This window comes from Bos mutus, chromosome 22 (assembly GCF_027580195.1).
Source record: "Bos mutus isolate GX-2022 chromosome 22, NWIPB_WYAK_1.1, whole genome shotgun sequence".
Taxonomy (NCBI): Eukaryota; Metazoa; Chordata; class Mammalia; order Artiodactyla; family Bovidae; genus Bos; species Bos mutus.
Genome location: NC_091638.1, coordinates 45,397,379 through 45,424,095, shown reverse-complemented (window position 1 = coordinate 45,424,095; position 26,717 = coordinate 45,397,379). Strand labels below are relative to the sequence as shown.

The window sequence follows — 26,717 nt, the reverse complement described above, 5'->3', positions numbered from 1 at the left end:
AGCGTACAAGAGAATCCTCTGTACTACTTCTTATAACTACATATTAATCTGCAATTATTGAAAATAAGCTAACAAATTGACACAGCAGGATGCTTATCAAGACATTCTTTATATTAGCAAAATATTGGCACCAAGATAAGCCTCTGATAAAGGGAGACATCTGTATGATAGTATGTCAGATAATTAAAAATAATACAATTCAATGTTTGCTGCACAGAGCAGTGTTTACCATTCAGCAAGCAAAAGAAGGATTTACAAAATACGAAAGTACAATCTAATTTTGTTAAAAAAATAAAGAGCATTTGTAAAGGTAGACATCAAAATGCTATTAGTATCTATCTCTGCATGGTAGGATCACACGCAATTTTATTTCTTTTTAATTTTGCTCTTTCTTTTTTTCTCCTTTTAGAATGCACAGTACTACCTGAACAGATATAAAATAAAAGTAAACTTATGAAAAATAAAAGGCTGCCTGTCCTGTGGACAGGGCTCAGCTGAAATCTATGTAGCTCTGAAACAAAAACTAAGACAAGTGGTAACGTTAATTACATGGAAAGCTATTTCAGTTCGATATAAGGATGAAGGAGCTACCTTCAAGAGCCGTGAAACATGAACCGCCACCTTATGAGCCCATGGCTTCCAAGGCAAGTGGTCTTTACCCGGCCTGGTGAATTCCTTATTATGTGGACAGCAGTCTGGCTTATATAGGCTGGAAGGCTGCACTCAGCTGTTTTCCAATACTATAAATCTGTGTCATTTAATTTTGCAACAAATTTAACGGACACCATCTCTCATTTCAAAATCCCCTTTTACGTTTCAAAGTGCTTTTACATATGCTAGTTTATATTAATTTCAGTTCAGTATTTTTTTAAAAACCCTGTTACTGTAACAATTCTATGGAGTAGGTAAGGCAGGTAATGTCAACCGCCATGTCACCAAAGAAAGGCAACCAAAGAGTGACCTCCTTTAAGGTTATGGATGAGTTATGAGACCACATCTTGTTTCTCTTGATTCATGGCCCTACCCCCTTCCTAACACCATTCAGCTTTTCCCATGTACCAGGGCTTCCCAGTCCTGGGGGGACTTGCCTGTCAGTTGCATGAACAACAGTGGCACAGAGTGGCAGTAAACGCAGTGACACACCCAGCTGACTGTTCACACTGACTGACACTGACTCAGTTACTGTCCAATAACCAACACGTCAACTCAGCTCAATCAAGAGTCACCAAACCGTTTGGTTGACTAGAACATCTGAAGAGGCTGGTAAATCTAACTGGGGTTCTCAGTCAATTTAACTGCCCTGCACCTGTGTCCCCATGGTCCTGGGAAGAACCCTGTTATTGGGGCTTCTGGGCCAGTTAATGAATGAATGAGGTTCATATTGGGCTTAATGAAGCAGAGCTTTGTTACTTTTACCAAAGGAATTAAAAGAGGAATTTTCTATTTATTTTGCAGTGGCAGCAGATTAAGCACTTCGGTAATAATGTGGCAATTCACCCAAAGAGGTCTTGGTTAGGTGCTATCTGAAATCATGAAATTAAGTGGGAAAACATACACATGGAAAAGGTTTATATGTTTTAGAAAAATAAACCCAAATTTTAGACAAATGATACTCTTCACAAAGTATACTAAACAAATGACATATTTTCATTGGCTGATAGTGCCATTTACACACATATTTCATTTTCCATGTGCCAAGCCCTCCTCTGAGTGCTTCTCTTCACAACCACCCCACGAAAGTCATTACAGGAGGAAACCATAGGGTCAGCAATGTTAAGGTCATTTTCCCCCAAGTCACACAACCACCAAGTGGACGCAACAGGATTTCAACCCAGCTCTGACAACTCCCAAACCAGCATGCTTCACCATTACTTGTTCTCTGAAAACACTGGAAGTATATGCTCTTTTTATAAACAGGAAATAATGAAAGTTTCCTTATAATGGCATAATAAATCACTCCAGGAGGTGTAGAGTTAACTGGGGAACAGCTGCAGAACAATGAGAGAAATTAGCCTGAATCTGACACATAGCAACACACAAGGAGGCAGAAGCTGGGTAAGTGAAAGAGAACGAATAAAGGCTGATGCAATCAATGTACTGACATTATTAATAAATTACTGATCACATCAATAATGTCACAAATGCTTGAAATACGTTTCTTCCTAAGTACATAAAATCCAGTCTCCAGCATTCAATCTATTCATTCCAGCAATGAGCAATTACCGAGCACCAACCATATGCAGGCACTGTTCTAGGCAGTATGATTTCTGCAGTGATTCAAACAGACAAAAGTTCTGGAATTGGTGGAGTTGACATAACTGCATGAGAAAATGAGGTAGTAGAAACAGAGTCTGAACAGATTTTTGGGTTTAATCCTGGCCAGATGTCCTTAAGCAAATTACTTGAAATCTCGCTGAGTCTCAGTTCCCTCACCTCGAAACTGAGGATAATAATATCTGTTTTTATTATATCATCTTTTATTAGGAAAAATGGGAGTTTATATGTGGAAAAAAAACTACTTATTCTTTGGTCTAGGAGAAACTGAGGTAGTTGACAAGGAATAAATGTTTTGTCCTCATTATTAAATCCTTCAAAATATTTCATTCCATATTTTCCATGATCTAAGCTTTCTGGGTTTAATACTAACCATGTGTAAGACTTGCAGGGTCAGGGTAAGGTTATTCTTCCATACCTAGCCACCAATTTCAAAGTCTATATTACAGGCTTAAGATGCTATAATTCTGTACATTTCCCCTTATTTTGGAAGGAGGCTGGATTTAAATCATACTTTAGTGATTATTTCATTTAAAGACTTAGAGAGATGCTGCTTCTTGCCTAATTTTTCAGAAATAGATTCATAGCAATTGATTATCTCTAAAATCTTTGAGTAATTATCTTTACTATGTTCTTTCATGGTGATATTATTTCACTGTGAGAACGATATAAAAGCTAGGTGGAGGTGGGTGTGTCACAGGCCCACAGGAACAACCACTGCCCGACAAGCAGTCACACCTTATTGATTAAATCAAAGAAAGACATTTGTTCCAGTCTCCTCCCCTACCCAACCCCCACCCCCATCCAGTCCTTACCTACCCAATGAGACAGGGGGGCAGGGGCATTTCCAAGCCTGTTTTTATCAGCCCAGCAAATCAGAGTCCTGCTTTCTAAACAAAGAGGTGCCAACCTTGAGACTATGAAAACCAACACAAGCCAGGCATTGTACACAAGTGAAAAGAATATAATTAGCAAAGTTATAGTCACAATTAGGAAATACCTCCTCAGAAAAGTTTCCATTTAACCCTGAGCAGGACTTCAATTACCATTGTGCTTAACAAGGCCTCTGTCTCTTGGCCAGCTCAAACCTTTTAGACAGATCTAAGAATATTAGTGCCGTCCACAAAACACAGAGTCACAAAACCTTATGTTGGATTTTTTTTTTCTTTTTTGAATAACAGATGTGAAAAATGTGCACATTGGGACATGGAAGCTGTAATTCGAGAAAATAAGAAGCACAGTCACAGAAACAACTAGTCAAGTGTTAGCTACATGATTCTCTCTCCAAGCTCTTTCCTCCTCTTCTTTAGCATTCCCTTTCTCATCCCTACAGAGAAGTTAGAAAAGAAAGACTGAGAAAGCAAAAATGGGCACTCACTTCATCTCTAGGATCTCCTCCAGCTGCTTCCTCCTTTCTGTCCGGAGGTTGGCCAAGTGTGCTTCTTTCTCAGCCAGGGACTGCTGCGTGGAGGCAAGGCGAGCCTTGGTGGCATCCAGTTCCTGTCTGGTCTTCTCCAGCGCATTCATCAGTTCTTCTATCTGAAAAGCGCATGGGACGCAGTGTGTTATTTCTCCTCCATTCAAGCACAAGGTGTACCTTGCGTTCTGACAACAGACACAAAGGAATTAAAGCCATTCCTGAGCTGGGCATTGTATCCCGGCGTCCATTCTTTCTTTGTCACTACTTAAAAATAAACATTTCAAACCCAAGAAATGTCCAAATTTCTCCAAGGTCCTCATTCAATTGAATTATCCAATAACTTTTATAGAAACTACTTAATGTATTTATTAGAACTGGAAGGTGAGTGGCTTGACCCAATTTCAACCTGTGTTTGGCAAAAATCTCAGATACTGCCTCACAGTTGGCTGAAGGCAACACTCAAATGCACTTTGCCCGGCACAATATACTTTTGTGTGTAGGCCCCAGAGCATTCTGACAGGAAGCTACTCTATGTGTTTCAAATTCATTCATGTTTTAGCCTATCAAAGCCTTGTTTGGCAAAAGCAATTTGATGGCCAAGGGGCCTCAGGGGCCCCCCTCTCACCTCACCTCCCTGTTTCATATTCAGGAAGCAAGGTTTGGCCAAAGGTAAACAGAATCCCAGCCACAAAAGGTTCAAGTTTGGTTTGCCCCTGAAGTTTGAGAGGGTTCTAAACTTGAAATAAATGACATGTAACTTTTATAGGGTGCTAATACACCATAGAAATAAGCCAGACTATCAAATATCCAGGGTTTTCAGCCAGGTCCCAAAAAATTGGACCAGGGAGCCCCAAGGCAAGGCCTTATCCTTCCCGAACCATTGGAGACTTTTAAAAGCCAACACACAACAAAGAAGGCTGGTGTTTAATGGTTCTTTTCCAGAGCCTTCCGTGGAATGCCATCCCTTGCACAGATACAGGCTGCATCCACCCTGAGAACTTAAAACCATGGTTTCAGGAAGTTTCTAGACTCCAGAGTTGATGTTTGGATTTCTAAGTCACCCCTTCCAGCTGAACTTGGCAGAATGGGATCATCTATCACTAAAGTCAACAGAACGCCCTTCAAAACGTGTCAATGACATGTTAAGTTCCAATTCATAAAGACTTTCTACACCATTTCTGCAGTTTTACATGGAATTTATTCAGAATAAGCACGATAGTTCACATCCAAGGTAAATTACAGGCTTTTAAAATTCAGAAAACCCTCCATTTTGCCCTGATAAAAAGAGGAAACTTGATGACCAGGTAATGTAAATAAAAGCCCAAACCAAAAACAGTTTTAAAAGCAAGGAATATAGAGCATAACCTATGAAAGTCACAGAACTACACAGGGATAAACAGCATTATTCTTTAACAAACGAAATTTAAATATTAAAAAGCAAACTTGTTAGTTTCTCATATAAGTTCATCGAATATCATAAATATAACTAGAAGCCTTTCTACAAAACAATACTTGATGAGGCTGAAGCAGAAGTGTTTTTGTCTGTTTTACCCTATTTTTTATAGATTCAATAGCAGTGCTGCTTTTTAAAAGATCAATATTATGGTCATTCCAAGCATCAGCTCAGATACAGTCTGCCTGATCCTCTACTTGGGATGGTCTGTGTCCTCACGACTCCCTTTCCTTTCGTAACTTTTTAAAAAAAAATTCCAAATGTATTATCAATGTCAGAGAAGAGGGAGGGTGTCCAGGATTCTCACCTGCTTAATCTCTTCTTAGTTGAGCTGGCCCGCTCGCAATCCACAGACACAGAATGCTACTTTGTGGGTTTCCAAGCTCTTAGTTCACCTTCCATGTGACTGCGTACGGCAGATACTAACTAGTTTTATATTAAACCAGCTTTAACAATTACACCTTAGATCATTGTCATTTCCAAGCAGAAGCATTTAAGAACTAGCAATCAACCACAACCTTCCCTTTTCCTGGCCATAATGACTTCAGAACCATGTTTCAGATGATGTCTCCTTCAGCCTGAGTCCCTGAGTGATCACAATGAAGCTAAAGGCCAAACCATACCACATAAGCAAGGCAGCACCTTCACTGTGTTACAACATGAGATGAGAGGCTGTCACCTCCAGTGTGACTTGGACTGTCTTGACTGATGAACTGTTACACTCCTTATCAAGTGCCTATAATACCTGCTTCCATCTCCCTACCACCAGGTCCCTCTCATTAAGAGGTTGTACTTTTTATTCTTGTTCTCCCAACACTTGCAGGCCACCGATACCCTCCTTCTTGCCATATGTCTTTTCTTAATGTGTAGTTTGCACAGCTGAATGGTTCCCCAACTTCTTCTCACTGGAAGTAATATTTTAGCTGGCTATGTCTATGAAACTTGTGCCTTAAAAATGATCAGATTTGAAACATGTCTCCATAACTTACTATATGACTGACACAAGTTTCTTTATCTCTTTTGGCTTTGGGTTCTTTACCCGGAAACAGGAAATTATGTTGTTTATTCCTATTAGATGTTTGAGGGCATTACATCGGATGACATAGCCTGTATATCATTTATTCTTCTAATTAATATCAATAAAATAACACTTTCTCTTAAAATAAGGTATACTCATATGGAATCCAAAAGACAGGAAAATTTAAAAAAAATTTTTATATAAGAATAATGATATTCTCTTTAGCTAAGATTACCCAAAATACCACCACATGGAGATAAACACTCTGAACATTTTAATTTCTCCATCTCTCTCTTACTCTTTTACATATTACATATAGTTGAGATGTATGTATAATTTTGTAAACTGTTTTAAATAACCTCAGATATGCAGATGACACCACCCTTATGGCAGAAAGTGAAGAGGAACTCAAAAGCCTCTTGATGAAAGTGAAAGTGGAGAGTGAAAAACTTGGCTTAAAGCTCAACATTCAGAAAACGAAGATCATGGCATCTGGTCCCATCACTTCATGGCAAATAGATGGGGAAACAGTGGAAATAGTGTCAGACTTTATTTTTGGGGGCTCCAAAATCACTGCAGATGGTGATTGCAGCCATGAAATTCAAAGACGCTTACTCCTTGGAAGGAAAGTTATGACCAACCTAGATAGCATATTCAAAAGCAGAGACATTACTTTGCCAACAAAGGTCCATCTAGTCAAGGCTATGGTTTTTCCTGTGGTCATGTATGGATGTGAGAGTTGGACGGTGAAGAAGGCTGAGCGCTGAAGAATTGATGCTTTTGAACTGTGGTGTAGGAGAAGACTCTTGAGAGTCCCTTGGATTGCAAGGAGATCCAACCAGTCCATTCTGAAGGAGATCAGCCCTGGGATTTCTTTGGAAGGAATGATGCTAAAGCTGAAACTCCAGTACTTTGGCCAGCTCATGAGAAGAGTTGACTCATTGGAAAAGACTCTGATGCTGGGAGGGATTGGGGGCAAGAGGAGAAGGGGACGACAGAGGATGAGATGGCTGGATGGCATCACTGACTCGATGGATGTGAGTCTGAGTGAACTCCTGGAGTTGGTGATAGACAGGGAGGCCTGGCGTGCTGCGATTCATGGGGTCGCAAAGAGTCAGACACGACTGAGTGACTGATCTGATATATATATAAAATTAAAAAGCCCCCCTTCTTATTAGATAGCCTCTGTGAAACACAGTGTAATGGGTGAGTGGGACTGTATCCATTCCCCATTCACCTATAAGCCAACCTTTCCCTTGGGTTCTCAGAAGCTCTCCTTAGATTGAGAACTTATTTCCCCTGTTTGTTTTGCATACTCTTCACCTTCCTGCATCCATAACTGGACCTTTCCCCTCATGACTCTATCCCAGAGACATTTTCCTCATCCACGTGGCTTCTCAGAGGAGGACTGAGGTTTGTCTCCATAGCTCTCACCACTATTCTAATACTTTTCCAAACTTTATCTCCTTTTATTCACTTAACATCTTTCACATACACTGAACCACTTGGTAATTACTTCCATTTAGATGCCACAGTATCACTTTGAATTCAGGATGATCCATGCACACCTATCTAAACGAGATCCCTACCACCTACCCCAGCTCTCCATACCTGCCATTCCCTAACACATTGGTGACACTTTAGTCCAGTGTCCTGAGCTTTTCTCAGTGACTCATGTTTAAGAACCACATTTGTGTCTTCCCTCTCTTTCCCCTTTGTTTTTTCTTCATCATCAAGTCTATTTTGGAAACACTTCCTGAAGCATCATCTTTTTCTATCACTACTTTTTATGCTTCCAGCTTGAATCCCTTCCCCTCCCACATTTCTGACAAGATTGAAAATAAGTGTGTGTGTGTGTGTGTGTGTGTGTGTGCACATGTGTGTTCCCAGCCTTTGTTCCTACCCCAACCCTAAATAAGAACTTGGCTTTGCCTGATCAGCTTCTTCGCTGTCAGAGTTCTCTCTCAGCCAGGACTGTGCCTGGAATTTAGGAAACAGGTAGTAGAGTGAACCAACAAAACTGAGTGCAAAGGCACAGGACTTTCAAGGGCAGGCTGTGACCGTCTGTGTGATGAACAGTAGGAGATAGGCGTGACAGAGGAAAGAGGAGTGATGAGCCTGGAGACTGGGCACACAGAGGTTTGGTTTTGTTTTAAGGGCAGAATAAGATGACTGAGAAGGAAGAGAAAAGAGGAAGGGGAAAAAGTTGCTAGGTGTTATTCCAGGGGTCCCTTCAATGTTTTCCAAAGACACAGATTGAAGGTTAGACTTTCCTTTTGATTTTTTTCAGCTGTTTTGACTTTGTGTCTTTGGATGTGACTTTGAACTGGGTGAGCCAAGATGTCTCGTGGGATTTATTCTTACAACTTGCCTCCCTACTTCCAGGAAAATATGCCTAAACCATCAATATTTCATCAAAAGTATCACTGGTCTGGTTCCAACATCTCAAGGGGTTCCTGATTACCCACAGTTGTGGTCTTCAAACTCTGTTCCCTAGACCACCATGAGTTCCAAAGAGGCATCTGGGGGCTAATAAACAGATCAGTGGAGTGGGAGGAGGGGTGTGAATCAGCAGAGAGCTCCATCCACCGTCTCACACTCAAAGGGAGTTGTTCTACTTTGTCTTCTATACAGCATTTTGCTTAAAATTTAATTTGAATTTTTTCAGTTTTAACTATTTTAAAATATTTTGAATATTTTTATATAAAATACATAGAAATAGATATTTAATATATGTAAATATATAGCTATGTATTTATACATAATTAAAATATTTTATATATGGAGAATGGTTAAAATTATGGATTAAGAAACCAGACTGCACTAATAACACTTGCCTTACCATTTATTATAGAGCCTTGGGAAAGTGTCTGAGTTTCTTCATCTGTAACAATAGTATGTCTCACTAGAATTACTTCAGGTATTAAGTGAAGCAATGAAAGTAAAGCTCTTAGCGTGGGGACTAGCAAATATGAAAATACACAGGACATGCTTAACAGAAGAGACAGCACAGCACAGTGGTTACAAACAGAACTGAGGAGCTAGCCTACCACTTACTATCTGTGTCCTTCTGAGTCAGTTATAAAACCTTTCTGAACCCAGCTTCCCTGTGATGTGGGAACTCAGCTAAAAGGAGTTTGGTGAAGATTCAATGGGTTAATGTGTATGATGCACTAAGAACAATGCCCAAGTACTTGGTGCCATAGAAGCATGGCCAATACAGGGCCAATTTAAGTATTCAACCCATTTTATGTTTGCTTATTACTGAATTCAAGATTCTGTGCTTGCTGTCACCTATCTTCAGCAACAACATTAGCACACACACACACACATGCACACACACCCCTGGACTACCTTATAGTGCTGTGCTGTGCTAAGTTGCTTCCATTGTGGCCAATTCTTTGCGACCCTATGGACCACAGCCTGCCAGGCTCCCCTGTCCAGGGGATTCTCCAGGCAAGAATACTGGAGTGGGTTGCCGTGCCCTCCTCCAGGGGATCTTCCTGATCCAGGGATCAAGCCCATATCTCTTAAGTCTCCTGCACTGGCAGGCAGGTTCTTTACCACTGGTGCCACCTGGCAGGCCCAGACTACCCTATAGTGACCGCTTCAATTACTGAAATTCCCTCCCCTTTAAGGCTCTGCCACAGAGCTCTGGCCTCCTTCATAGGTTCAGTGATATAAATCTGGAGCTCTGAAAACAGGCAGACCTGATCAAGTTTGGGTTCCATCAATACAACCTCTGTGACCTTAGGACAATCTAAACCCAATGCTTCCTGAACTCTGCTGCACATTTGAACCCTTTAGAAATACTATTAAAATCCTGATGCCATAGTCACACTCCTACCAATTAAATGAAAACATCTGAGGGTAGGAGTCTGGCATTAGTACTTTATTAAAAAAGCAGGTGATTCTGACGTGATAGCAAACTGCAACCTATACTGGGAAGCCTGAACATTACTGAGCTTTCAGCCCGCAGGTCCTCCTCTATAAAATAGGGGGAGGAAACAGAAGTCACCACACAGGGTTGGCACAAGCACAAAGGGAGACAATACACCTCAAGCATCCAGCCCTCTCTGTTAGACATTCTGCAAGTGTCCAGGCCGTGACAGTTACTACTGTCCCAAGGCTGGGCTGTTGGTAGCATTACTTTCACCCAAGTGCCTTTGGTTGTTACCTTCAGCACCTGACTTTCTACCACCTCATCAAACACCATTTCACGTTTCTGCACAACCCTTTCATGTGTGTGCTTTGTTGCTACAACTGGATTGTAATCCTCAGAGGGCAAGGACCACGTCTCCATTCTCTCTGGAAGGCCCTTCAGCTCCTGACATGGAACCAGTGTCCACACTCAATAAATACCTGAGGAATGAGAGGAAAGGGAGTGCAAAGATGTGATTCTGAAACACCCTCCTCTGACCCTCTTAGTGCAATGATGGATGAAGTGTAAGTCCGAACTTGATACTTTCCTACCCCATAAATCAACGGTCCCCTTGCCATCCTCACCAAACGCCCTTCAAGTTCTTGCTCTCTGTTTGCCTCAAGCACCTTCTCTTTGCTATGGAGACAAGAGGGCTTGGATACTCAGCCCCTGAATGGAAGGAACTCTATGCTCACGGCCACCTGGAAGCCATCAAGAGCACCCAGGAACCCAAGAGTTTCGAGATGGCCTGATAAAAAAGCTACCCCAGGCCTTGAGCTGGGGTAGAAGCAAGCAGCTTTTAATCCCGCTCTGCATTCCACTCACTCTGCTGGGACCTGGGAGACATGCAGCCCTTCTACCATTGCACCACCTCGTCTCCCTGGGTATCTCCTGCATGCAAGGCACTCAGCTAGACATAACATGCTCACCCTCAGAAGCTGTCTGGTTTGGCGGGCAACCCTGAATGAAACAAATTTAATTACAATAGTGATGAAAAAAAAAAACTAATATAGAAAAGAACTGAGTGATGAGCAACAGTTAAAAGCCAATCTTGTCCTAGGCCCCATGACTGGTCTCCAAAACCAGGTAGGTAAATGGGAGTGGTCTGCTAAAGAGGAGGGAGGAAATACAAGCTGGGAAGCCCAGGCTGCAGGGCCCCATGGTCCTGTTCATTGGGGAACTGCTACTGGAAGAATCACAATGATTATGAGCTAATAAATGCTTTTGAAAAATCCAGCAGGAGAGCAACCAGTGTGTCTCAATTCAACACAGCATTTGCTTATTTTGAAAGCTCATCTATTGGTAATTCACCAGACAATAATATTTCCTGGGTGGGGGCGTGGAGTTTAGAGAGGCTGTTTTGTTCCTAAAAGGCCATCTGTGATGAAAAAAGAGAAATCACAGCAACATCAGAAATCTTCTATAAACATTTAACATGTTCCAGTTTTAAAAATTTCCTAAAAGGTCCCCACATAGGGCAAGATTGGCATTCTGATGCTCTATCTAGAAAGCTAAGATTACATTTTAAAATATACATTGCTTTGGTGTTACATATCTAGAATAATTAAAGGTTTCTTCAAATTAGATGACTTCTTGGTCTCACCAATTAAACAAAACAAAACAAAAATCCCTAACTGTTTGTGTGTCAGTTCTGATTTTATTAGTTATTCTACGTGACAGATTACAAAAAGTCTCTTATAAAATGGTTAAGTTACCAGGACTATTCAGCTGTATTTGAATAATTCATAACTCTGTACACTTTAAGAATAGTGAAGCTATCAAATGAATTTCTAGAGTCTAATGCTTAAACACCCAGTTCTGGAGAAATGGTCGGAATTTTAAAGTGAATATTGGAGCTTTAAAACAATAAAATAAGAAACCTGTTTAAGACCTTAAATCATTAACATGTGTCGACTTAAACTTACACATACATTTGTGTTGTTTAACTAAATATTTGAAAACCAGATTCTCTCTCAGTTATCTGCCAAGAGCCCAACTGCCCGCTCTGTGTCTCTCTTCTGACACGTGGCAACATCCAGTGCTTTTCAAGAGGCTCACTTGGCAGGAACTGATCTTCAAATATTTTGATAAAACAATTTTTCCCTTAAATTATATGTCAGCATTGATTTAGTGTCTATCTTGTGTTAATGATTTGGAATTTTTAAACTGCTTTTAAAACCATGTGTTAAAATTACACAGGCTCTTCTGCCGTCCCCCCTCACCATCCATCCTAGTTTTCCGTCCTCACTGCATCCCAAGCGCAAGAGGATGGTCATTTCAGTTTGCACCAAAACACAGAGCCAGTGAAATGCCCATATCCCAAGTTACAGCAAATCTGGAATGTGAATTGGTCCTGGGGGAATAGCTGGGACTTGGCCCAGCTCTGCCCTGGGTACAGAGAAGGTCACGCTAAGATGAGGAGGTAAAGATAAACGCTGAAACCCTCTCTCCTCAACAGCAACAACTTCTGAGGCACTGATGCTGTGGGTTGAAGGATCTGTTAGAACAAGGACTACTAATCTTATTTTTCCAATTACTCTTATCTTATATTTCTATCTCTGCCTCCCTCTCACCTCCCCACTGCTGCCTTAGAGTGACACCTTTTGGAAAAGGTTGAAACTGAAAATCCCCAGACTGTTTTCTGCTTGGACCTGGCTACCCTCAAGATTGCATTTGGGACTTGTTTTCTCCTCACTGAAGTTTAAACTTCTCTCTGCCTAAATGTGTCACCTCTGATCCTTCAGCTGCAAACAAATACCCCATCAAGCGAGGCTGTTTGGGCTTCAGCTCTTTGATTTTGACAGCACTTTAAACTCCTCCTTTCCCCCTCCTTTCTCAAAGCTTATTAACAAAATCTCACTCCATAGTAAAGGACAGATGGAGAATAAATGTGTAAAATACATCCATTCTGACTGAACAGATTCTGAGTCAGAGTATGGATGAGTAACAGTTTCTCTGGAAGGCCCCTGAGCATTCATCATCCCAGGCCGAACTTCTTCCCAGGCCGAACTTCTTCAGGGGAATCTCCCTTAGAAAAAGGCTGTGGATCTACTTCTGTGTATGTCTGGTGTAGCTACTTTTCGAGCAACTGGGAGACATTTTTACTTAATGTGTGCACAGCTCTGCGAAAGAGCCAGTGTTTTCCCTAAGAGTCTTAGGTTCTCGAGGAGAAGTGTGTGCATGCTAAGTCACTTCAGTCATGTCCGAATCTTTGTGACGCCATAGACTGTAGCCCTCCAGGCTCCTCTGTCCATGGAATTTTCCAGGCAAAAGTACTGGAGTGAGTTGCCATGCCCTCTTCCAGGGGATCTTCCCAACCTAGGGATTGAATCCACATCACTTATGTCCCCTGCAGTGCCAGGCGAGTTGTTTACCACTAGTGTTACCCGAGAAGCAGTACAAAGAGTAGCTAAGTGTGTGGACTCTGAAGCTGGGGGCTTAGGTCCCAGTCAGGAACCAGGCATATACTGACCCTGGAAAAAGTACTTGAGCTCCATGTACATCAGTTTCTTTCTCTGTAAAATGTGGGTGACAGTTGCACCTCCCAGAATCCTTGTGAAGAATACCTGACTTAAAATAATTACACACTTGCCACACAGAAAGCACATTATCACCAATAGTGATGTTAGTTTTAACACCAGCTCTTATTTTTCAGCCTATTAGAGCATGAGGAAGCAAGACAAAGGGTTGAATTTCCATGTTTTTACGTTTTCAGAAAGACAACATTTTCCATCTTCAATGGAACAGTGAAATTTTTTACTCTGAAATCTATATCAAGCCAAATTAATTACCTACAAAATATACTAAACTCCAATCACAATTATAAAGGAACTCATGAAGATATCAGAGCAGCATGGTCCCATAAAACTCTTTGTGATGAGGCAAGGCCCTAATTTGCACTTTCCAATACGCATGCCATTAATTATGTGTGGCTATGAAAGTGAAAGTCACTCAGTCCTGTCCAACTCTTTGTGACCCCATGGACTATACAGTCCACGGAAATCTCCAGGCCAGAATACTAGAGTGGGTAGCCTTTCCCTTCTCCAGGGAATCTTCTCAACCCAGGGATCGAACCCAGGTCTCCCGCATTGTAGGCAGATTATTTACTCTCTGAGCCACCAGTGAAGCCCATATGTGGCTATAGAGCACTGGAAATATGACTGGTACAACTGAAGAACTGGTTTTTTTGTTTTTTAGTCTTAACTAATAAAAAAAATTAAATTTAAATATCCATATGTCTAGTGGCTACTGTATTGGACAGAATGAGAGCATTCGAATTTTACAACTTATTGTCAAATGGTGACATGCAAGAATTTTTCAATTTTTGTGGAAAGTTTTTTTTTTAGCATATGAGAAAAATGTTTATTTGGTCACACCACACTGCATGTGGAATTTTAGTTTTCAAACTAGGGATTGAGCCTAAATTCTTTGCATTGGAAGTGCAGAGTCTTAACTACTAGATTGCCAGGGAAGTTCCCCCCCAAACTCTTAAATTCCTTTAAATTCTGCACAACCCAAGAATCAGCATTTGACCCAGTGACTTCCCTCTAGGAATTTATTCTAAAGATATAATAAATGTGTTCATCATACTGTTGTTTATAAAACTCAGAATAAAAATTATGCATATATATGTTCATATATAGAGAGAAACATATAAACACAAGTACTTATACCAACATACACAGACATACCCTCACCTTCCAAAGAAATTAAATAACTTGTGTGTCTGTGTGTGTGTATAGGTGTTACAAAGAAATCAGATAATACATTGCAGGCATCAGTTGTTGAGATGTTGGTCATAGATTAGAAACATTTAACAGAGAAGAAAGATATTAATGAAACCTGAGAAAAGTAGGTTAGTAAATGATAAACACAATACCATCCCAATCATACGTGGGTTTCTAAATGAATATTCATAGGAAAAAAGAAGAAGGAAGGGCATCAAAATATACATGACATGATTGTTTCTGAGGTTAGATTTCAGGTGATCTATAATAGTCTTCTTTGTACTTTTTGATACAACTATGAATCATTAATGTAAAAAGAGTGTAAGCTTTAAAAATAGCAACCATATCTATGAAACAGAAAGAGAGTCACAGACACAGAGAATAGACTTGTGGTTGCTAAGGGGGAGACGAAGTAGGAAAGTGAAGTACTTGGAGTTTGGGATTAGCAGATGCAAACAATTATATATAGGATGGATAAACAACAAGGTCCTTCTGTATAGCACAGAAAACTATATTCGGTGTCTTGTGATAAATCATAATGGAAAAGAATATAAAAAAGGATATATATATATATACACACATACATATATGTATAACTGAATCACTACTATACATTAGAAATTAGCATAACATTGTAAATCAACTATACTTCTTCAATAATTTTTTTTTTAATTTAAATTGCATCAAAAGAAGGTCTCGGTAGAAAGTACTTCTGCTCCCATGGAAAAATTAGTTGCTGGGAGAGCATCACCTCCAAAGGATAGTAATAAAGCAGGGAGGGGCCCTCTGGTGGCAGTTATGGTGGCAACTACTGTCAGCCAAAAGGATCTTAAGACAGGCCACACTTCCTAGCATGGTTTCTTTGCCCTTGACAGTCACTTAGATTTATGCTGATTATAATCCAGGTTCACCAGGGAGTGCCTGAGTGTTAGTGACTCCACAGCTGTCATCAGCCATTCCTGGCACCTCTACCCTGCCCCACAATGTGCCTGAATGTTGCTCATTTCAACTTGCTCCCTCATAAAGTTCCTGTGGGTTTTGAAGCCCAGTTTGGCAGCTTGCTTGTCTAGCATTTTCTACTTTTATTATTGTTATTATTGATTCTGAAGCACTCAGAACGAGTTGGCAAGCCCTACAAAATCAGAAGCGTTTGTCTATGCCCCTTGACCACTTCTATATTACCAAGATCTACCCATTCCCATTCAACAAATCAGGGCAATATTTTCAAATAGACTTCTTGCCTATGATGTGAGGATCAGTTGAGTCAATTCTAAGGAGGAAAAATGAAAAAAGGAGGCATCTTTTATTCTGAGTCCTCCTACTGGAGTAGCTCTGCAGGAGATACCTGTTGATAATGGAAGATTTCAATCAGGCCAAATCAGGCCTGACCCCAAGCTCTTTCCTGGTCCCCTCAGAATCCCAGCATCACAGTTCTATCTACCTTGAGCAATAGGTAGTGTCCTCCCTGTATGCTACCTTAGGCTATAAATATACAGAGTCAAATGCATCCTTGAATGGGTCCACTGGGGTATCTTCACAAACACACAGTAGACGGCCATGGAGAATTGTGGGTGGAATGCAGACAGGAAGAAAAGAAAAGAAGCTACACTGAAGAGAGGTAATCATTACCTCTGATTAAAATAATGAGGTATCCTAAACACCATTTGATCCTCACTTACTCACAAAGAAGCATATCACTGAACTGATGGAAAACTCCAACTCAAAAAGAGTAAGGGACTTACCCAATAATTGCAGATGGCTTACTCTTTACCCGGATTCGAGTCTGATTGTTGAATGCAAACGTAATGGGATAATTGTTGGAGGAACTACATATACTGAGAGATCTAGGAGGACACTCTGGGCCATGAGCTCCTCAACAGCAAGGGAAAACCATGGCTCATTCTTCTCAGTATGCCCAGGCCTGAAGATAACATCTAACATAAAACCAGTAGCCACAAATTATGGATAAACACAAATTAGTGAATAAATCTTGGAATAATCCCTCTTAACTCATTGGAGTAGAATATTCACTATGTGCTTTGATTCCAACACTTTTCCAAATTATTTAAGATATGTTTGTATTATGTTTCTATGATGATATAACAAATGACCACAAACTTGGCAGCTCACAGCTCTGTACGCTGGAAGTCCAAGCAAGAATCATAGTGTTACAAGGTTCTCCAACCAGAGTCTCACAAGGTTGAAATCAAAATACTTTCATGGTGAATTCTCATTTGGAGCCCAGGATCATCTTTTAAGCTCATGTGGCTGAAGAAGAATTCAGTTCCTTGCAGCTGTATATAGATCTGAGGTCCCCATGCCCTTAAAACTCCTAGCTTCTATAGACACCTTGATTACTTGCCACATGGCCCACTCAAAACTTTAAAGCCACAGTCCTGATGCTTATGAGAGTCTGTCCCATAATCACATGAGTGACACTGCATCCTACCCACAGTCCTAGGGATTATACAGGGTATGTTCTTCAGAGAGAGGAAACCTTGAGATCATCTTACAATTCTGCCAACAATAGCTTTCTTTACATTATTGATCCTAGAAGAAAATGGACATGAAAACAAAATACTTTCCACTGTTTAGTTTCCCTTTTTTAAAGATACAAAACTGCATCTCAAAATGTGCACACCAAATATAGTGGAATTTCATTAACTTGATAAAAAGCACTTAACTGAAAAATCTATAGCTACAGCAAAAACTTGAATGCTTTCTAAGATCAGAAGCAAAGCAAGGATATCTGCTTTCCCCCCTCTTATTCAGCATAATATGTGAAATTCCAGATGCTGCAATAAGGCAAGAAATGAATAAAAAACACAAAAATTCCATAGGAAGTATTAAAACCATCCCTATTTACAGATGACATAACTGTTTATGTAGACATCAACAAAAAACACCTAGAACTAATGAATGTATTTAGCAAGGTTGCAAGATATAAGATCAACACATGAAGTCAACTGCATTTCTATAAACTAACAATGAACATGTGGAATCCAAAATCAAAACCAAAAAGCCATTTATAATCACTCCAAAAACAATGAAATATTTAGGTATAAACTTAAAACATGGATGTGATCTGGACACTGAAACTTCTCAAATTCTGATAAAAGAAATCAAAGATTTAAATGCATCGAGAGCCATGGATGAAAAGACTGAAGATATTAAACATGTCAATGTAATTTCAATGTAATTTCTATCTAAATCTCAGCAAGTTTTTTATAGATATAGACAAAGTTATTATAAAATTTATATGGAAAAGGACAAGTCCATTAATAGCTACAACAATTCTGACAAAAGAGAATAAAATGGGAGGAATCACTCTACCCAATATTAGGGCCCACAGTAGTTACAGTAACCAAGAGAATGTGATGTTGGCAGAGAGATAGCCACACAGATCAGTAGAACAGAATATAGAACACAGAAATAGATATATGTGACAATATTATATCTAAAAGATAACTGTTCAAGTGATGGTTGACAAAAGAGCAAAAACGATTCAATGGATTAAAGATAGCCTTTTCAACAAACGGTGCTGAGCAAATGGACATCCACAGATTGAAAAAAAGAAAAGAACACTGACCTACATGTTATATCTTGTACAAAAACAAAGTGAATCATGATCTTAAATATAAGACATACAACTATAAACCTTATAGAAAAACAATTGGAAAAAAAAAAGTCTTCTGAATCTAAGGCTAAGCAATGAGTTCTAAGAATTGACACCAAAATCATACATCATAAAGGTAAAGATTAGTAAACCAGACCTCATCAAAACTGGAAAAAAAAAGATTTGTTCTGTGAAAGAACTTGTTCAGTGGATAACAAGACAAGCTATCAACTGGGAGAAAATATTTGCAAACCACATATCTGACAAACAACCAATATGAGACTATATATAAAGAACTCTCAAAAATCAACAAGTAAAATTCCTAAAACAATTAGAAAATAGACATAAAGCATGAGAAGACATTGTGGTGAAGAGGACATACACATAGCAAATAAGCACACGGAAACATGTTCCATATCTTTAGCCACTGGTGAACCACAAACTAAAACCACAATGAAACATCACTATACACCTATCTCAATGACTATAATAATAAGTAGTGGCAATACCAAATGCTGGTGAGGATACAGAAAAACTGGATCCCTCATACAGTGCTGACTCAGAATATAAAACAATGCAACCATTCTGGAAAACAGCTTGGCAGTTTCTTGACCCAGTAACTATACTCTTTCTGTCTTTTATCTCAAAGAAATGAAAACTTACGTTCACACAAAAACCTGTATAGGAATGTCCAAAATAGCTTTATTCACAATAGTACCAAACTAGAAACAACCTGGATGTCCTTCAACTGGTGAATGGGTAAATAAATTGAGGGGCATCCACTCTGCAATGAAGAGGAACAAAGCACTGATATATCCAACAACTTGGAGGAACCACCAGTGAATAAAATTGAAAAATGCTAGTCCCTAAAAGTCATATCCTATATGATTTAATTTATATAATGTTCTTAAAAGGAGAAAATTATAGAAATGGAGAACAGATTATTGGTTGCCAGGGGTAAGAGGTGGAAATGGGGGAGGAATTGAGTACAGTTATGAAGGGCAACGTGAAGGGTCCTATGGCTGCTGGGACTGTTCCGTACCTGGTTTGTATCACTGGCAAGATCCTGATTGTGACACTATCCTACAGTTTTGCAAGATGTTACCACTGGGGGAAACTGGTGAAGGATACACAAGATCTCTCTCTATTATTTCTTAAAACTGCAGATGAAGCTGCAATAGTCTAAAAATAAAAGGTTTAATTTCTTAAAAAAAAAATTAAAGAACACGCCATGTCTGATAGGCATTCACCTCCACGAGAAATAGTCAGCCAGGGCAAATGCTGGAGAAGGGAGATGCTCACATAAGGTCTATGAGGCCACTTCCATCTTCTTAAGGAAGACTCCTCTCCAAAATGTTTCAGCTAGGAGTATTTCAGCAGAGAATTTTCATGCTATAAATGACTTCCATTCCCAAGGACAACTACAAATCCAGGTAAAACCATCAGCATTTAGATCAATGGCTTGACACCTACTCACTAAGTACATAAAATCACCTTCCTTGAGTCAAGCGATAGAAATGTCATAGTCATAATCCCCATTTTATAAAACAATCACATATACATACAATAAAACATTTTTAAGTGCCATGTTTAACAATAGCTACAAAGGCATCATAAGCCTAATTCATAAAGATCACTGGCAGATCTGGTTTCTTTACAATTATAATCCAGGTAAGGAAAAACATTTTTTTTAATCATAGTAAAGTTTCATTATTCTCAAACTAAATACATGCTCCAGATCACTGGTTTGGTTAGCTCCTCAGTGGGAGGAAAGCAAAAACGAGACATGAAGTGCCAGAATAAAATCTTCCGCTTCAATTTCTCCTTTATTTAAAACTTTTTATGGAGGCTTTATGTTGACCCTGTGGCTTCAGGAGAAGGAAATCCTCCCAAATGCGTCCCTGCGGCACAGCATCCCCCACAGCAATTTGGCTCACTCCTCTCAGAGAGATTACTGCTACACAGAGAAAAACAATTCTTAATTGGTTAACTTTGGGGATATCGCTTCATAAAAAGAAGACTCGGAACAAAGACGCCCACCCAGTCAGTTCTCCAGACATACAGAGTGACTGACGATGAGTATGAGACAAGACATAAGCTAGGCTGACAGACTGAACCTTACTGCATTTTCAAGCTGAATAGAGAATCTGCTTTCCTTCCATCTCCAAACGGAATAATACCCACCCGATCACAACAACAGATCCGCTCAACGCTGTCTCTGTTCCCATCTCAGCAGTCATCAGTGAGTGGTTCAACATCCTCCTTGCACTCCAGGGAATGAGATTTGGCTTTCTGGCCATCCAGCTGAGCTAAGGAGAATGGGGTTATGACACTGAGCTCCCTGGACCTGCTTCTCACCTGGCTCTGCACCATGGACTGACCCTGACCCACTGCTAAGGACTGTGTATTGGTCCCTAAGATAATCAGGCAGAGAGCTGGTGGATGACAAGGGTCAAATTTGGTCCACTCCTATAAAAGCAACCAAAGTACAAGTCCCGCTGAGCATAATTTTCAGACTTAAAAACAGTAACTTTTGTTTTTCCTAATTACCATGATGCATGGCAGCATTTACTGTGGTCTGAGCAGAGATAAAACTGCTCAAATCTTAAAATGTGACACTCTGTTCTTCAAAACCCCACAATTGTGATGAAAAGTTGTGTTAGATGGTACAATTTATATGCACATAGTAAACATCAGACTTCACCAAATACTTGTATCATGCTTTGGAGGCAGATGTCTATGTACCCAACAAAGGATATTTTCTACAACTGATGTCTTTGATCTCAGTTTTAAAAATAAGTGATTTTCTTTCCTAGTAGTTCTTTTCAGGTTAAAAAATATCACCCATTTTCAGTACCAATATTAGATTATAGTCTCAGTTCAGTTCAGTTCAGTCGCTCAGTCGTGTTTGACTCTTTGTGACCCCATGAATTGCAGCATGCCAGGCCTCCCTGTCCATCACCAAGTCCCTGAGGATTCACTCAAATTCATGTCCATCGAGTCAGTGATGCCATCCAGCCATCTCATCCTCTGTCGTCCCCTTCTCCTCCTGCCCCCAATCCCTCCCAGCATCAGAGTCTTTTCCAATGAGTCAACTCTTCGCATGAGGTGGCCAAAGTATTGGAGTTTCAGCTTTAGCATCAGTCCTTCCAATGAACACCAAGGAGTAATCTCCTTTAGAATGGACTGGTTGGATCTCCTTGCAGTCCAAGGTACTCTCAAGAGTCTTCTCCAGCACCACAGTTCAAAAGCATCAATTCTTTGGCGCATAGTCTAGTCCCATATAAAGTGATTAAACACAAGCCTGACTCAAACACAGCCCTGCTATTAAACAGTCTCAAGACAAATGTTCCTGAGAAGAACATTGGCTTCCTCTTGGGAAGGCCTAATATTCACTGAAGGATCTGACTGCTTCAGCTGCAATTCTCTTCTCTTTTACAACTTCTCAAATATTCAAACTACTTCATTAAAAAATATTTCCTCTCTCTTTTCTTCAAGAATACTGGTATAACTCGCTGTAAGAAAAATCATGGTATCTGAACTTTGAGAGGAGAAACACTTTAAATAACTGGGTATTTAAAATAACTAGCAAGTATACATACATGGAAATGAATACCCCATTTTGATGGGTCACATTCAGTAACCTTAGAGGCGCCTCTATCTGGGCAATAGTTCCTTTTGGACAAAAAACAATTAGGCTGTGTAATGTTGTGCTGAATCCCTTCAGATAAATGTGCGCATACAGCCGGGCCACTCTCATGCTGGCTCTGAGGCCAGGGCTGTCAGGCCCACTTCTCTGGTTAATGTCAGTAGCACTATGTATAAAAGGTGACTCCAGTGTGTACAAATGTTGATCTTTAGAGAAGTCATGCCTAGACTCACACACACATCCACTCTTTCGTCCAATGGGTCAACGACAGGAACAGAGGGCGACCCCACAGGGGTCTTGCCAAGAGCAGAGTCTCACTTGTCAGGTTACGCTGCCCCCAGAGACTTCCCTGCCTGAGATTAATCCATAATCCTGTTTTGTGTTTAAAAAATTCAGGTTCTAAAAGCCTGACCTGTGAGACAGTTTCTGAGGCGACAGGGAAATGTTCTAATACATGATAACAAATTAAGTGTCTGTGTGAGTAAGCACCAAAAAGAAACTGTGTGGACCAAATGGCACAAAATGTTTGCCCTTGGCCCAGATCATTTTTTAAGGTTCCAAAATAGATACTAAAAACATATTTTAATGGTGAGTCTACCTGTAGGTTTAAGAAAAAACAAAGTTGAAGCCATCTACATACTACACAAGTTGAAGCTAACAACTTGCTGCGCAAGTGAAGCAAAATAAAGATGCCCTGTGATTGAAAACACAGCCGAGGTTCTCAAGAAATATAATATTTGCTGATGTGACTTCCAAAGTAAATCTCATCTGAATACCAAACAGTAAGAAAAGTCTTATCCAGCTCTAAACAATTCCACTTTTATTACAGGGGAAATGTTTCTTCCTTCACCAACCTCATTACACCACTTTTGCTACAAAGTTAATGTCCAGAAAGCTTCCTTTTACAACTCTAGCAGGCCTGACCCAAAAAAAGCAGGAACTCCCAATGCTGTAGAAACCATCAGTAACATGTTCTCAACTGGATAGTTCTAAAAACTCTCACTCACTCTACAGTGAGGAGAAGGCAATGGCACCCCACTGCAGTACTCTTGCCTGGAAAATCTCATGGATGGAGGAGCCTGGTAGGCTGCAGTCCATGGGGTTGCTAAGAGTCGGACACGACTAAGCGACTTCACTTTCACTTTTCACTTTCATACATTGGAGGAGGAAATGGCAACCCACTCCAGTGTTCTTGCCTGGAGAATCCCAGGGACAGTGGGGCCTGGTGGGCTGCCCTCTATGGGGTCGCACAGAGTCGGACACGACTGAAGCGACTTAGCAGCAGCAGCAGCAGCAACTCTACAGTGAAGATTGAGAACGGATGAGGCTACACAGCTCTAAACAAGACAGCCACGTGAACTTCTTGGCACTCACGACTATCAAGGTGTGGACAGAGACAAGCTGGCTTCCTGGCATCCTCTGTTTTGATTCAGTGAGAGACAAAAGTATAACAGCTAAAATCATACAAATTCCACTTTCAATTTGTGACTCAGTCTGTATTTAGTCATTCCCATTCAGATGTTACCTACAATGTTTGGCAACATGGACGACCTCTTCAAAGGCAAAGGTGAGTATGTAAAGAACATTTTCTACCCAGATGAAACCCTTACAATGTAACAAAAGCAGCTCCAGTTTCCAAACATGAAAACAAGAGACAAGCTTGTTGCTCCCAGTTTGGAGTTGCAAGTGTGTGTGTGTGTGTGTGTGTGTGTGTGTGTGTGTGTGCACGTGCACACATGCGTGAACACACATACAGCATCCTTCTTGCACACTCTCACCAGAATGTCTGCAGAAAAATCAGTATGTCACCTGTATGGGTGGGAAGAAACAAACAAGGGGGCTTTGCTTGCTGGCTTTGTTAATGAGCTAATAGCTTTTCTATGAGAAAAGTGGTTCAGAAATATGAGGGAGGTGGGTGGAGAAAAAGTACAGGACTCACAGTCAAGAAAGATCCAGATTCAAATCCTGGCCACTTGCTCTTGTCTTTGACTCGACCTCTGATTTTTCAGCTGGATATGTGATTATATGCCTACCACATAGGGTGGCTGTGGGGATTATGTGAGGTTGCAAGGTAAATGACCAGCACAGCATCAAACATGTAGTGAGTGCTCCAGACACTGCCATGACCCGTATTATCACTATTGCTTAAATGTTCAACTGGCAAAAATGGATCAGAATCCTGTGCCTCTGATATTGTTCTCAATATAGTGGGAGAGACCATCAGTATAAAACAGGAGGAAACACAAATGCTGAGGCTAGGTAGATGACTGCTCAAATTCCTTCTCTGTCACTTAACAGCTGTGTGACCTTGAGTAAGCCACTTACACTCTCTGGGCTTCTGTATTTATTTGTAGATTGGAGATAATAAAACACTTCATACAGGGTCGTAGTGAGGCCTAGAGATTTAAATGTCCATGAAACACTCAACTCTGTGCCTTGACCTTAGTAAGCCCTTGAAAGATGATAAGTATCATTTACTAAAATCGATAATAAGCAGAAAAGAATTCCATCTCTGCCATGAGAAGAGACACAAGTGGAATGTTAGAGGCATACACAAGGAGGAAATGATACATTCAGAAAAGCAAGACAAGGGGAGAGGAAGCTCCTCAGAAGTGATAGCATTTAAACAAGTCTTAAAACCAGGTCACAAACCCACATGCTGGCAGGGTGAAGCAGTTATTATCAAGTAGCAATGCTGGTCAAGCAGTGGAAATGCTCCCTAGCAGCCACTAACTCTACCAAGCAAAAATGCAGGTTCCATGAAGCAAGATGCTCTTATCAAAAGAAGAAAACTGTCTGACGTCTGCTCATTGCATGACGTCTGCTCATTGCATGACGTCTGCTCATCGCATGCGTGCTGTGTGCTAAGTCGCTTTGGTCGTGTCTGACTCTTGTAAGTCTAAGGACTGTAGCCCGCCAGGCTCCTCTGTCCGTGGGATTCTCCAGGCAAGAATACTGGAGTGGGTTTCTGTGCCCTCTTCCAGGGGATCTTCCTGACCCAGGGATCCAAACCCAGTTCTCCTGCATTGGCAGACAGGTTCTTTACTACTAGTGCCACCTGGGAAGCTGTTTTCTCATTGTATCTGATGTTTTCAAAGGATGCCTCAATTGAACAAAAAAAGAGAAAAAAACCTGAGTACACAAGATACATTTGTGGGCCACATATGAATTACTGGCTATCAGTTTTGACCTCTTATTTTTAAAGAACGGGTAGAATTTTATCAAGCAGTGGTGGTGGGGAGAACATTCTAGCAAGGAAACAGTCAGGTAAGGCAAGGGAGACAGGAAAGGCCAGGGAGTGTTTGGAGAGCACAATACTGCTCTGGGATTAGAAGGGAGAGGATGAGGAACAGAAGAGTCAGGGAACAGCAGGCAGCTTGAGAAAACTTTCATGGAGAGACATGGGCTGGAATGACAGGATAGGTCTGGACATGCTGGCATGGAGAAGGAAGGACTTTGAAATGCCAGAAGAACAGCAAGTCTACCAGGTTACTCTCTTCCTCTCTTTGGGCCTGTTTTCCCTTTTTGTAAAGTGAGTTTCTGAATGAGATGAGCTCTTAGCCCCCTTCTAGGCCTTTCTGCACCATTCAGGAGCACTGCTGCCATTTCCCTTCCAAGGGACACCTCGTCCTGTGCTCTAGGCTGTGGGAGATATCAGTCTAGCTCACCGGCAGGAGGGAAAACAGTCAAGGTCTGTCCCACGGACCACCTTTACTAGCCATAGATGACAAGCTGACCTGAGCAGTGCAGAGGGCACCAGGGACCTTAAGCATAGACTTTATGCCTAGATGAAGTGCCATTCAAATAATAGCACAACCAACTTTACTAAATACCTGGTTTTGGTCCAGACTCCAATCAATTTACTAAACAGAATCAATTCATTGAATAAGGCAGGCCTTAACATTATTTCCATGTTACAGAGCAGGCACAGAACAGTTAAACAGGCCCATGGTCAAAGAGCTAAACATTGTAGGGCCAGCACATGGACCAGGTAGTTAGTCTAATGCAGAACCCTCAAGCCCAGTCACTCCACCAAACTGCCTCCTTCTAGAGCTTTTAAAAGCTGTATTTTGGTTCTGTGTGCCTCTAACAATTGTGCCAAAATTATGTGGTGGGGTAACCCACCTGGAAATGTTCCCTGGCTTTAAGTGCATTGAGGAAGACTAAGGCCTAGGGTCTCCTTCCTTGCTCTAGACGGTGGCCCAGGTTTGAGTCCTAGGGAGGTAAACTTGCCTGGAGAATCCCAGGGACAGGGGAGCCTGGTGGGCTTCCGTCTATGGGGTCGCACAGAGTTGGACACGATTGTAGTGACTTAGCAGCAGCAGCAGCAGGGAGGTAAAAGGATTTTGCTGCCAAAAACTTGGATTCTTGGTACAAGAAGTCAAACTGTCAGAATGAATTTGGATGAGTGGAGAGCTGCTGGATTAAGAGACTTTGCTTCTACTTCAAGCAGCTAAAGGGATGGTAGATTTCATAGATGACAGGGGCCTATGTCCCACCACAAGTAGCTTCTCAGAACAAGGAGACTAAGAGCCCAGGACCAAATACTAAGGGATAGGGTTCAGAAGACATGGGAAGGAGTGTGCTAGCAGCTACATTTGGCATGGGCCCTGAGCATCTCAGGGGCAGCCACTTGGA

General features: G+C 40.8%; 1 protein-coding gene across 3 annotated transcripts in view; it reads right to left on the bottom strand.

Annotated features, from left to right (window-relative positions):
- ERC2 (ELKS/RAB6-interacting/CAST family member 2) overlaps positions 1-26,717 on the bottom strand; it is a 996,367-nt gene that overhangs the window by 382,406 nt on the left and 587,244 nt on the right. For all 3 annotated transcript variants that reach the window (XM_070360622.1, XM_070360624.1, XM_070360623.1), the window contains exon 13: positions 3,653-3,813. In XM_070360622.1, the coding sequence (XP_070216723.1) occupies positions 3,653-3,813 (161 nt within the window). The remainder of the gene's footprint in view (positions 1-3,652; positions 3,814-26,717) is intronic.